This window comes from Mobula birostris, chromosome 1, assembly GCF_030028105.1.
Source record: "Mobula birostris isolate sMobBir1 chromosome 1, sMobBir1.hap1, whole genome shotgun sequence".
Classification (NCBI taxonomy): domain Eukaryota; kingdom Metazoa; phylum Chordata; class Chondrichthyes; order Myliobatiformes; family Myliobatidae; genus Mobula; species Mobula birostris.
The window spans coordinates 175695655-175709333 of NC_092370.1; the positions used below are offsets into that span (position 1 = coordinate 175695655).

Below are 13679 nucleotides of genomic sequence, written 5' to 3' on the forward strand. Positions count from 1 at the left end.
GGATAACTTCACATTTATCCACATTAAATTGCATCTGCCATGAATTTGCCCACTCACCCAACCTATCCAAGTCACCCTGCATCCTCTTAGCATCCTCCTCACAGCTAACACTGCCGCCCAGCTTCGTGTCATCCGCAAACTTGGAGATGCTGCATTTAATTCCCTCATCCAAGTCATTAATATATATTGTAAACAACTGGGGTCCCAGCACTGAGCCTTGCGGTACCCCACTAGTCACTGCCTGCCATTCTGAAAAGGTCCTGTTTATTCCCACTCTTTGCTTCCTGTCTGCTAACCAATTCTCTATCCACATCAATACCTCACCCCCAATACCGAAGTTTGCACACTAATCTCCTGTGTGGGACCTTGTCAAAAGCCTTTTGAAAATCCAAATATACCACATCCACTGGTTCTCCCCTATCCACTCTACTAGTTACATCCTCAAAAAATTCTATGAGATTCGTCAGACATGATTTTCATTGCACAAATCGATGCTGACTTTGTCCGATGATTTCACCGCTTTCCAAATGTGCTGTTATCACATCTTTGATAACTGACTCCAGCAGTTTCCCCACCACCGACGTTAGGCTAACCGGTCTATAATTCCCCGGTTTCTCTCTCCCTCCTTTTTTAAAAAGTGGGATTACATTAGCCACCCTCCAATCCTCAGGAACTAGTCCAGAATCTAACAAGTTTTGAAAAATTATCACTAATGCTTCCACTATTTCTTGAGCTACTTCCTTAAGCACTCTGGGATGCAGACCATCTGGCCCTGGGGATTTATCTGCCTTTAATCCCTTCAATTTACCCAACACCACTTCCCTACTAACATGTATTTCGCTCAGTTCCTCCAAGATCAGGGATTCCAAGATCATTACATTGGATAATATTTGGTGTAATATTATCGTAGAGAATTAATATAACCTAATTATTACGGTTATTTTAGATAACAAATGGTTGTATGTTAAAAGCTCAGTTGTAAGTTACCTTTTTAATGAAAACTTGGTGGATTCACATACTAACAGACTGAATTGACAAAATAAATTGTCAACAAAGAAATCCTAAGCTTCTAAAACCCTTGCTATCTTCGCAATAACAGAAAAAGCCGTTGGAAATAATGATTCTCTTGTTATATTATTTGTGCATTCTTCCTGGAAAATCATATCTCTAATTAAAGGATATGGATTTGCATGTATTGACAAAATAACTAAAAATATATACAAATTCAGGCTACTGCCATCAGTATAACAAACATCCCAAGATGCTTCAGAGCTCCATTACCAAACCTAATTGAACAGAATACTACACAAGGATGCATTAGGACAGACAGAATGAGATTTATAATGAGGAATGATGGATGGAGAGTGTTTTAAAAAGAATCTTAGAACTTGGATGCTTTGACAATTGGTGGAATGATGTAATGATTAAAATCAATGTGACATTAGAGATCTGTAATGAAGCAGAAATAAGGATTGTAATCTGAGAGAATCCAGAGATAGGAAGGTCAAGACAAAGAGAGATCTGAGAATAAAATTAAGATTTTTAAAACAAAGCTGTTACTGAGCTGATCCTGCTTGGCTTTAGAGCATGATGCTGATGGATGAGAGATTTGGTTAATATTTGAATCCAGGCAGCAACCACACTGTAAGATAAATTGAGTTTACAGAGGGATTAAAAGTTTCTAACATTTCGAGTTGTGTTCTGGAATGTAGTACCAGCTTGGGTAGTGGAAATATTTGCAATTGTAATTTTCTGAGGGAAATGATTAATTACTTGATGTAAAACACTTGCAAGCTTATGTGGGAAAAGATCAAAGATTGGAATGAATAATTAACAAAGGAAGGCTTCCTTCTGTGCTGTTTGTTCTGTGATCACAAGATGACATTTAGTTTTCACTGAAGTGTGAGACTCTCCTTGTTAAAAAATAAAATTGTTTTAATTCCTACTTTCCTTCTCTAAAATGTGACTATATATATCATATGGTTAAAAGTTGATTTTGAAATTTACTTACAATGTATGTGATTGTAAAGTATTTCTCTGTTTTAGGTAAACTTTGGTGCGCTAAGAAAAATAAGAAGAAGCGAAAAAAAGTGTTATATAATGCAAATCGAAATGATGGTATGTAAATCGTACAACTTTAGTTTGAGGAATTTCATATGTGCAGTATAACCAACGAATACTTAAAGATGGATAACTTTGCTTCTCAAACATGTTCAATATGTGTAAAGTACACACATGCTAATCTACAATTAACACGCCAATCAGGCTGCTAAGCATTTCGTTGAATTTTCACAAAAGATTGCAGATAATTTACCATGCACTTCGGTTATGGCTAATTACACAGCTGCCAGTCGTCCAGATAGACCTTGTTTCCCTCGCCTTCACGCTTATGGTTATGATTCTGGCCCTTTAGTACTTTAAGCAGAAACTGCTCTTCCAGTTTATCAAGAGTAATCTGCACAATGCACAGAAAAACTCAGTGCAGCCTGTTAGCATCTGGGCTTGGTTAGCAGAGAGAGTGTGAACAGATATGAAAACTAAAAACATAAATTGCAGATACCGAAACAAAAATAGAAAATGCTGGAAACATTGAATAATATCAGGCAGACTCTGAAATGAGACGATATTTAAAGTTAGAACAACAGTCTAACGTATTGGATGGCAGGGAATATGTTACAAGAATGATAATGGAAGAAACAACTGAAAAAGGAAAGTCAGTTGATACTAAGGGGGTTAAAGCGAGAAGGATGAATACTAAGGTTGGGCAGAAGGTGTCATTTTCAATATGTGGATACAATCAAGTTGCAAAATGTGGTTTGAACTTTCATGTTTAATTTTATCTGTTAACTTGCCCAGTCAAAGCATGCTGAGTGTGCATAGTTGAAGTTGCAAAGTGTGTACAGGTATATGGCAAATAAAATAGCTATGTCAAATTTTAATCGACAGACTTCTTTAGAATTGTCAACTTTATTGAAACAGTTGCTGACTTTCTGGAATATGTGATTTACCATGGAGAATTGCAGTGAGGAATTTGTTAATTTATTCTGACATGAGCTTGAAAAGATGAGTAGTACTTTGATGAAACTTGTTAGAATAAGATCCACTGTACAGAATTGTTCATCATTAGGGCTGGCTGGTATTCTGTGGGAAGAATGTCCTTTTGTGCCACAGCAGCTGGCATATCGAGGAACGACTGTGCGTGAACATCAGCGAGTTAGGCTGGCGGGAAGAGTATAAAAGGAAATCACTTTTTCTCCAGCGGTTTGATCAAGGAACGACTGGGCAGGCGTCAGCAAGGTAGACCAGTGGGAAGAGTATAAAAAGAAGACAGCTTCATAGAGTGGTCACCTCACTACAGGAAGGATGTGGAAGCCATAGAAAAGGTGCAGGGGAGATTTACAAGGATGTTGCCTGGATTGGGGAGCATGCCATATGAGAATAGATTGAGTGAACTTGGCCTTTTTTCCTTGGAGTGACAGAGGATGAGAGGTGACCTGATAGAGGTGTATAAGATGACGAGGGGCATTGATTGTGTGGATATTTAGAGGCTTTTTCCCAGGGCTGAAATGGCTAACATGAGAGGGCATAGTTTTAAGGTGCTTGGAAGCAGGTACAGAGGGGATGTCAGGGGTAAGTTTTTTACGCAGAGAGTGGTGAGTGTGTGGAATGGGCTGCCGGTGACTGTGGTGGAGGCAGATATAATAGGGTCTTTTAAGAGGCTCCTGGATAGGTACATGAAGCTTAGAAAAATAGAGGGCTAGGGGTAACCCTAGGTAATTTCTGAAGTAAGGCCATGTTCGGCACAGCATTGTGCTGTAGGTTTCCTGTGTTTCTATATAGGTTCATAAATGTATGAAGTCTAGGAGCCTAACCTTAGCATTTGTCTTCTCCTTATTCCCCTCTCAGCACTAAATGCTTCAATAAAACTAACATGAGATAAAAGAAAGTATTTGATGAAGTTATTTAGAAGTTTATTCTAAAATCTATGTTAATGTGTATGGATAAATCTCTGAAACTTGTCAAGGAACAATTTAATGTATTTTGACTAATTTCAGGATCTCTGTGTCTTGCTCCCTTCCTTACTAGACTATGACAATGACGAGATATTGACATATGAAGAAATGTCACTCTATCACCAACCTGCAAGTAGGAAACGGCCAATAGTTTTAATTGGCCCAGTAAACTGTGGTCAGAATGAACTGCGACAGAAGCTGATGGAAAGAGAGGCTGATCGTTTTGCTCCGGCAGTGCCCCGTAAGTTACATGTACTATTTTTGTTTAACTGTAGTGTTTGTTATGAACTCTCTAACTTGTATTCTTAAACTTGTAGATACAACACGGCCCATGAGAGATAGCGAGGTGAATGGACGTGATTACCTCTTTGTGGCACGTCAGTTTTTTGAAGCTGACATTGCCACCAACAAATTCATCGAATATGGAGAATATGAAAAAAATTTGTATGGTACCAGTATTGATTCAGTACGACAAGTGATTAACTCTGGGAAGATTTGCTTGTTAAATTTACACACACAGGTAAGCAATAAAGTGTGTGAACTAATCCAGTAGCAATGCAGTATTTTTATTAAGAAATTTGAAAAGCAATACCAGTGAGATAATTGTTGCATAAATAGGGTTAACAATACAGTATAGAGAAAAAATACTTGGTTCCTTAAAACTCATGATCAGTGATTTACCACAAAGCCAGAAAATGGACATGCTTAGTCACCTATGACTGGTAGATTTCCATTGATGGAAGAATTAAAATGTTAATATTGAATATCCTGATAATTTTGTACAAAAAGAATATTACTTTCATATTGAATGAATTAAAAATAATACAGGCATTGGAGACAACTGGGAATAAAACATATACAGGGAATGTTGTAGCAACAACTGAAATAGTTTAAATTGGGCCATGTAGAGTGGTTAAAGAAACAATTGTTACCAACAGTAAATCCAGAACCTGAAAATAACTTGAACACCTGGTGTTTTGATTATTATGAATGCAAAATCTTTTTGTGTATTTTACACAAAATTATTTCATGTAGATAATTATAGAGCAAAACTATGCAAGTTCATCTGTACTCTTTTGAAGTTTGCTTAGACATATCCTATTGATTTATTTTGATATTAGCACTTTCAAGATATTTTAGTCCTGCCATCAAATGTTACTTTTTTAGATCAATTTTTTTTAAATCCAATAAAAATGTTTTTTTAAACCATCACTTTTTGTCCTAAAGCTCACCTGATTTGGCATAGATTTTGTCAAATTTACAGTGAAGGCTTAACTATCCACGTGAAATTTCTTGTACACCATCTTATTGTTTAAATGATCTGTAGTAAAAACAATGTTACTTTGGATCAGGGTTCCCAACCTTTTGATGCCATGTACAAACACCACCAAGCAAGGGGTTTATAGACCCCACATTGGAGCCCCTGCATTAGATGAAGTGGTCCAGGGCTTTCAAGTAATTCATAGTTCCACAAGGTGAATTTCAATGACATATAAATAAACAATATAATAAAATACCCAGAAAGAATTGGTCATTTTTAAGCTTGCTGCTTTTTTTTAATTTTGCAGTCACTGAGGATTCTGCGCAATTCTGACTTAAAGCCTTACATAATCTTCATTGCGCCACCTTCCCAAGAACGATTGCGTGCAATGCTCACCAAAGAGGGGAAAAATCCTAAGGTAGTATTTTTTTATATAGGTCGTGAAAAGCCTCACGTTTAAAACTTCAGTTTCATCGGGTTCCTGTGTACTTTTTCCTCAGAAAAAAGTTGTATTATGCTTAGGTCAAGAACCGGCAGCAATAATAATTCCTTATATTCATTGCAATGTATTTTAGATTTCTCCAGTTAAACATTATGCACAGTTTTCCAACGTTCTAGTCTTTTCTTGATCACTGTTTATCAACAAGTTTAGCAGTTAAGTTGGCAGAGTGCTGTAAAATCTCCTACAATTCCATGAAGCATGACCTTGAGCTCCTTATTCTCCTTGTTCCTGTTAACTTTTCACTCACCCATGAGAAAGTAAAAATAAGAGTGAGCCATTGGCTCATCCAGCTAAATGCCATATAGTAACATCATAGCCAAACAAAAGATCTGTCTAGTTTCCTTATCCGATAGTATCTGGTTATCATAAGCCCATCAATTTTAGATTTAATATTACCTGCTGTTTGCAGAAAAAAATCCAGATTTCTGCATGCTCTGTATGTGAATGTTTCTCAATTGTTCCTGAATGCCCTAGACTTAATTGTAAGACAATATCCTCAGATTTTCCCACTCTAGCTGAAATGGTAATCCATCTTGCTGTGTGAAATTTTGAGTAGAATTAAACACGCGTGTCCTTTCGTGTTCCACTATCTGCAATCCTAGTAGAATCTCGCTTCTAAATTTAAGCCTTGATGTCTAGACATCATTCTAGTAAACCTGTACTTTCCTCCCTCCAGGACCAAGAAATTTAGATGTCATCAAATTTGGGGTTTGGTATAGATGCAGCATTACTTCTGTCCTTTCTGATTCTCTGGATATAAAAAATCAGCATTTCATTAGCTATTGAAGTATTTTCTATGCCTGTCCATGGAATTTTACTGAACAGTGAACAGAGTCCCAAGACCAAGTTTTCTGAATCTCCTAAACTTCTAGCTTTTCATTATTCAGAAAACTTTGAATTCTAACCTCCAAATTTGATAAAATCACATTTGTCTGCGAGAAACTCATTTACCATTTTTTTACCCATGTTTTGTGACTTGAAGAGGAACCGGCATCGGGAGATATATTTATGAACCTGCTGCCCTTTACTTACTTACTTAGGTGATCATGCTGCTGCTTTGTTTCACATTGATGGACTCTGTATCTGTCTCCTGAGTAAATAGAGATGCAAAGTCATCCATTTATGATCTCACCCATCTCTTTTGGCCCCACACGTGGATTATCATTCTGATTTTCCAGAAGACCAGTTTTGTCCCTTGCAATCCTTTTGCTCTTAACATATCAATAGAATCTCTTAACCAGGGCCTCATTATCACGTGAAAAGCCAAGGTTCCCTAAGCCTGTTATCTTTAACTTTTATTCTGACAGGCACATACAAGCTTTGTACTGTCAAAATTTCTCTTTTCAAGGCCCCCCTCTTACCAAGTACACCTTTGCCAGAAAACATCCAGTCCCAATCCACATTGCCAGATCCTTTCTGATACCATCAAACTTAGCCTTTCTCCAATTTTCCCCCTCCTTTACTCTCTCTATACCTATGACTGTGTCGTCACCCACAGCTCCAATCTGCTAATTGACGATACTACACTGATTATCCTAATCTCAAATAATAATTAGGCAGCCTACAGGGAAGAAGTCATATCCCTGATACAGTAGTGTCAAGAAAACGACCTCTCCCTCAATGCCGCAAAAACAAAGGAGCTGGTTGTGGACTACAGGAGGAATGGAGACTGTCTAACCCCCTTTGACGTCAATGGATCTGGGGTTGAGAGGGTGAACAGCTCTAAGTTCCTCAATCTTGTCCCTCAAAATTCCAGTAACTTCTCCACAATTGTTGTCAAGCTAACCAACCTATAGCTCCCTGACTTGTCCTTGCTACCCTCCTTATACAATTGAACAACATTAGACATCTTCCAGTCTTGAGGAACTTTCCAGTAAATTGGAGGAGTAACCCTTGTAGCCATTTGAAACAATGTCACCATTCAGTAAGATCCTGGTGAATCTGATCTTAGCTGTACTTACTTTCTTCCCCCAAAATGCGCTACCTCTTGTTTCGAGAAAAAATCGAATTTTATGTATAGAACAGTACAACTCGGTGCTGGCCCTACTGATCCATGCTCTACATTTATCGCACTTGTTCCTGATACTTCTCACATCAGACATATTTCAACCCACCCAACTGACTGCATTTATTCCCTATCCACTGCTTATCCTTCCTCACAGTCTGTCTACACATTGCATCTACCTTTATCTTCTTCGCAAACTCTCTACACTTTGTATCCACCTGCTCTATCCTCTGACCTATCACTCTGGTTCCCATCCTTCTGTGAACCTCTTCAACAGCTCTTGCAAATCTGCCCGCAAGGACTTTTGTCCCCTTTGAGTTCAGATGTAATCCATCCTTTTTGGACAGGTCATACCTTCCCTAGAAAAGATCATAATCATCCACAAATTTACCTGCACCAATTCTTCAGCCACACACGCCTCTGACCTGTCATCCTATTCTTATGCTCACTGGTGTTTGGCACAAGCAGCCATCCAGAGATTACTACCCTTGAGTCCTGCTTTTTAGCTCCCTATGTACGCTGCTCCAGGACCTCATCTCTTTTCCTACCTTTGTCATTGGTATTAATATGTATCACAACTTCTATCTGCTCACCTTCCTCAAGAATGCTGTGGACCTAATCCCAAACAACATATTTCACAACATATGCCAGTGATATTAAACCTGATTCTGAATCTGTACATCCCTGAACCTGGCACCTGGGACACAACATACCATCTGGGAGTCTATCACATCCACAGAATCTACTGTCTGTTCCTTTAACTATTGAATCCCGTATTACCACCACTATCCTTTTCTCCCCTAACACCAACTCCCCCCCCCCCCCCCCCAACCCCCAGTCTGAGCCAGGGAGCCAGACTCTGTTCAGAGACCTGGTCATTGCGGCTTTCTCCTAGAAGGTCATTCCACCCCACCCTCTACCCCCAACAGTATCCAAATTGGTATACTTATTATTTAGGGGTTTGTTGTTCAGTCGTTACGTCAAGTCCAACTCTTTGTGACCTCATGGACTATAGGGTAGATGCGCAAGATACGGAAGTAGATTGCCAGGCCTTTCTTCCGCACAGATTCTGCTGCTCTCCAGGTTGGGACCTGACTGAGTTTGAACTCAGGACCATTTGCCTTGAAGACCATTGCTGATGCCACTACACCAGCCGGCCCTGAGGGGTACTTTGCGCTATATGCCTGTTTCCTTTTCCACTCCTTTTCCAGCTGACTGTCTCTTGTAATTTAGGTGTGTGATTGCCTCTCTGTAGCTCTTACCTATCAACTTCACATTCTTCCAAATGATGTATAGGTCATGCAGCTCCAGCTCTGGTCCCCCAACATATTGTGTGCAAATACAAGAATGTATTGATTTTGGAGGGAATCAGAAACAGAGAGGCAAGTAAGTTAATTGTAAAATTGAACATTATTTGAGATACTGCAATCCAGGTTAAAATAATGCATTTCCGTAATTGATAGAAAGGAAAATGTGATCTGTCCATGACAGATGATGCCGGGGTGTTGGTTCAGAAAGGACTTTAAGGTACTTGCCTCACAGTTTGTCTGAGAAACTGGAGTGAATACATTTAATTTTACTTTGGGTCTATAAACATTCTAATTAACCCTTTAGTGATTTAATATAGAGCAGGTAATCTTTTGCTATGTAAATGCTGCTGCTAGAACTATACCAAACATCTTTTATTTTTATTTTGTAGCCTGAAGATTTGCGGGATATCATAGAAAAGGCCAGGGAAATGGAGCAGAACTATGGACACTATTTTGATGCAGCAATTGTTAATACGGACTTGGAAAAGGCATATCAAGAGTTAGTTCGCCTCATAAATAAACTTGACACAGAACCTCAGTGGGTCCCGTCTTCATGGCTTCGGTGAAAACAAATAACAGGACATTTTTTTAAAATGAAAAAAAAAATGAAGGTTTATCAGAAAATGATGATTAACTGGAGCAGTAGAGGGTGGGGTTGGGGGTTGGCAGGGATTGACTATTGAACATTCCAGTTTATGCCAGAAATTGGCAGTAGAAATACTTGTATAATTACTATTATGGAAGCTATTTATAATGTAAATATAGATACTCTTCTGTCATTAGCTATCTCTGAATCGCACTGTATATATACATGTCTTCAGACTACAGATTTAACCTTTTTAGGTGCAGTATTTTTTATTTTGTTTAGGTTACAGCCTCGATTGATGATAATTTGACACACACTGTTCAAGGTCTTTTTGTGAGAAAAGTATGCCTATATTTTTTATGGAAAATAGAATTCACGAATTCCACAGCATAGATTTTTTTACATTATAATAGATTCTGGTTCGTCATAACAGAAAGACACTTTAGTTTTGGGCAGTTTTGCTCAGTTGAAAGACTTGATGATTTGTTTTTAAAGAGTGTATATGTGTGAACCTAATTTGTGCAGACTAATACATTGTCACTAACGATCAGCAAGTTTGATCATGGACTGGAGTAGAATTATTGAATGTAACTACTGTACATAGTTAATAATTGGCACAGCGTACATCCTAAGCAGCTGCCTTTTAAAAAGCGCAATCGTCAAATGTGAATATTTTAATTAAAATGACTGAGTCTGGTAGAATCTTTTACATGAAATCTAGATAGTAATGCAATTTCTCTTATTTTTGAGAATGGCTTTTAAACACTGGAATTTAATGACACTGTTTCTGGCTAAAATTCACTGAACAATTTATGAATGATGCATGTTTTGTTTTTGTTTTATGCAAATGATTTTTCCAGTATTAAACCAGCAGAGACATTGGAGATGGTGCATTTAATATCTATTTGTTTGTATAAAGCAAAGCAGCGTGTTTGAAAGGGGTTAAGCATTAATAGCTGTATAAGTAATTGGGATATTTAATTTTATTGATGGGTCAGCAGTCGGGGTTTGAGAACATGCCAATTTATCTGTACACCCTTCGTTCTTTTGAAATCCTTTGGGCAAATGTTTGGATGTGCCATGTGCAAATTATGCATATTTTAACATGAGTCTATCCATATTCAGGGTACAGCCTCAGCTGGCAATATATCTACACTCTAATTATAGAAATTATTTCCAGACACTTGACCACACAGAATAATGTAAAAGTGTATTTGTAGATTTTCAATAAAACAAATCACTCCTGCCTGATTTGGAGCTCATTAAAGTGATATGCATTTTCTTTAAATCTTGGAAAGATCAGAAAGGGCATCGGTGAGAATGAAGTCATCCAGAACTTGAAAGTTTGATACACCCTATCCTCGTTATATGCATCTTCAGACAATGTGGATTCACAGTTATGCATCGAACCTATTTCTACCAACCTCTCCTTATGTGCGTCCAAAACTCATAGTTATGCGAGGCTATTGGGACGAGAAGCGCCGCTTTCCCGCCAATACAAGTTAGGGCGCACGCCTCACAGTCTCACTCCTGCCAGTCTTGCATTTTGGCAGCGTGTGGATGTTGGATCTTGCGCTCTTAAACTTTTGTTGTTATTACCTACGGTGCACTGACTTCGTGCTTGAAATATTTAACTATGCCTCCTAAGTGTCCTATGTCAAGTCCTGGGCCATCAGCCAAGTAGCAGAGAACGGCTTTAACACTTGAAAAATAAGCTGGAAATTATAAACAGGGCCGCGTCGGGTGAAGGTAACACAGCTCTGGGACGCTACTTCCACGATCAGAAACATAAAGAAAAATGCTGAGAAAATAAAAAGTGCAGTGATTGATTCATCACAAGTGTCTTCAAAGACAGTTACCAAGTGCGTAACTGGATTATGACAAAAATGGAGAAAATGTTGAGTTTGTACATTGAGAATGAAACAAAGAAGAAAACAACACCCAGTTCCAATCATCTTCGTGTGAAAGCTTTGGAAATTTATGGTCACCTTTGTTCAGAGGCTAGTGAGGAAGTGTCAAGTGATATAGTTAGCTTTAGTGCAAGTAGGAGATGGTTTTCTAAGTTTGTTAATCGTCACAGGCTTCACAACTTAGCTGTGCATGGTGAGCGAGCTAGTGCTGACCACGAAGCTGCTGAACGCTACCCTTTGTAGTTGCGGGCTATGATAGCTGAGTTAGGCATCACACCAAAGTAGGTGTTTAATGCAGACGAGACCAGGCTTTTTTTGGAAGTGTATGCCGAAACGCACTTAAATATGTAAGGATGAAAAGACTGCGTCAGGTTTCAAGGCAGCAAAGGATAAATTAACTCTGTTTATGTGTTCCCATGTCGAAGGAGACTGTAAAATGAAGCCTGCCTTAGTTTACCATTCACTAAACCCCCATGCTCTGAAGGGTTTGAGTAAGAATATGCTTCCTGTCCACTGGGCAGCTAACAAGAAAGCATAGGTCACTGGTCAAGCAACTGGCAGAATTTTTTAAGGCTGAGGAACACTTGGCACAAATGGTAATGGGCATGGACCCAGGTTTAGAACAGAGTCAGCATTTCAGTTGTTCCCTGCAGTCAATCCTTCTTCCCTACAAGCAAATTTATGCTGAAAAACAAAATGCTGCCAAGCAAACAACCCCCACCACTTTCTTCAAACCGGTGCCATCTCCTGCTGCCGGCAATTCTGAGAGTTCTGTGAGTCTTCTTTCACCCCTTGCAGTCCTTGATGATCCTGATGACCCACAACCATCCACCTCATCCATGTAAAGCTACTCGACACCACTGCACAACCACTCATCTCCCGGAGCCAACATACCTGACACTGTTGGTGAGCACTGTACACCCTAGTATGTTAACTTTCTGTGATTTATTACATTGAATATTACCTTAAATTGATGAAATATAATACGAATGTTGCCTTGTGGTACTGCTTTTGTGTCATATTGGTATGAAAATGTGAATAAATTACAGGTAAAACATATTTAGGAAGCCCTCCAGAATGCATCCTTATTTTCTCCATTTAAATAATTATTCACATTATGCGTTTTCCATACTATGAGTTGACTGCGAGGAACGTATCCCCCACATATAACGAAGATAGGGTGTGCTTAATTATTGAAAGTTGAAAAGATTAAGAGAATTTTGAAAACCAGAGCTCTCTCATTATCCCAAGGTTACAAATTCCATGAGCCAATTGTTTTGGGTGGGACAAAATTGTTAATGTCTAAATTTTAATTATTTTTCATTGCAAATGTAGTAAGTAAATTTATGTTGCATAGTATTGCAGAATATTATTCATGACATGTAACTGTCTAACTAAGGTGGAATTGGCAGAGATAATGATGAACTGAAAAACCTGCATGCTGCATCTTACAGTGATATGAGATACCTGTTTCCTTTATACACAGCCAGTTTGCACTAACTCGAGTACATTTTTGTTTTAACAAAGCTGTTGTAAAAACCCCAAGCTTGTTCCCAAGATAATTCCCAGTGCTTTACGGACATGGGAAGTGTCTCATTGAAGGGTCTCGGCCCTAACATCAACTGTGTACACTTTTCTATAGATGCTGCCTGGCCTACTGAGTTCCTCCAGCATTTTGTGTGAATTCCCAGTGCTTACTGTTCACTGCCAATTTACATTGACATCTCTAGCAATTCTTTCATCTTATGCACTTTCCAGCTCACTCCAATATGCAACCTGTATGCTACAGTCATCAATATGTACACCTCAACTTTGGAATGAACTGACTCTCCTCAGAACTTCAATGCCAAGGTTGGAAAAGGCACAGTCCTCTGGTAAGGCATGATTGATTAGGAGAGAGTTGTTGAGGCTAACTTCATTGGAAGTAATCTTGGAGCAAAATGCTTGGAACATAGTCTTGTCATAATTCACAAACGAGAACATCTGCAGATGCTGGAAATCCGAGCAACACACACAATATGCTGGAGGAACTCAGCATCTGGAGAAAAAAGTACAGCCAACGTTTTGGGCTGAAACCCTTTGGCATGACATC

At 38.7% G+C, this 13679-nt stretch overlaps 1 protein-coding gene across 3 annotated transcripts in view; it reads left to right on the top strand.

Moving 5' to 3' along the window:
• The window catches only part of pals1a (protein associated with LIN7 1, MAGUK p55 family member a), an 83190-nt gene extending 70656 nt beyond the window's left edge, over nt 1-12534 (top strand). For all 3 annotated transcript variants that reach the window (XM_072266493.1, XM_072266501.1, XM_072266510.1), the window contains exons 11-15: nt 2047-2118; nt 4087-4254; nt 4331-4533; nt 5582-5692; nt 9481-12534. In XM_072266493.1, the coding sequence (XP_072122594.1) occupies nt 2047-2118; nt 4087-4254; nt 4331-4533; nt 5582-5692; nt 9481-9657 (731 nt within the window). In that variant the 3' untranslated portion in view covers nt 9658-12534. The remainder of the gene's footprint in view (nt 1-2046; nt 2119-4086; nt 4255-4330; nt 4534-5581; nt 5693-9480) is intronic.
• The last annotated feature ends 1145 nt before the right edge of the window (nt 12535-13679 follow it).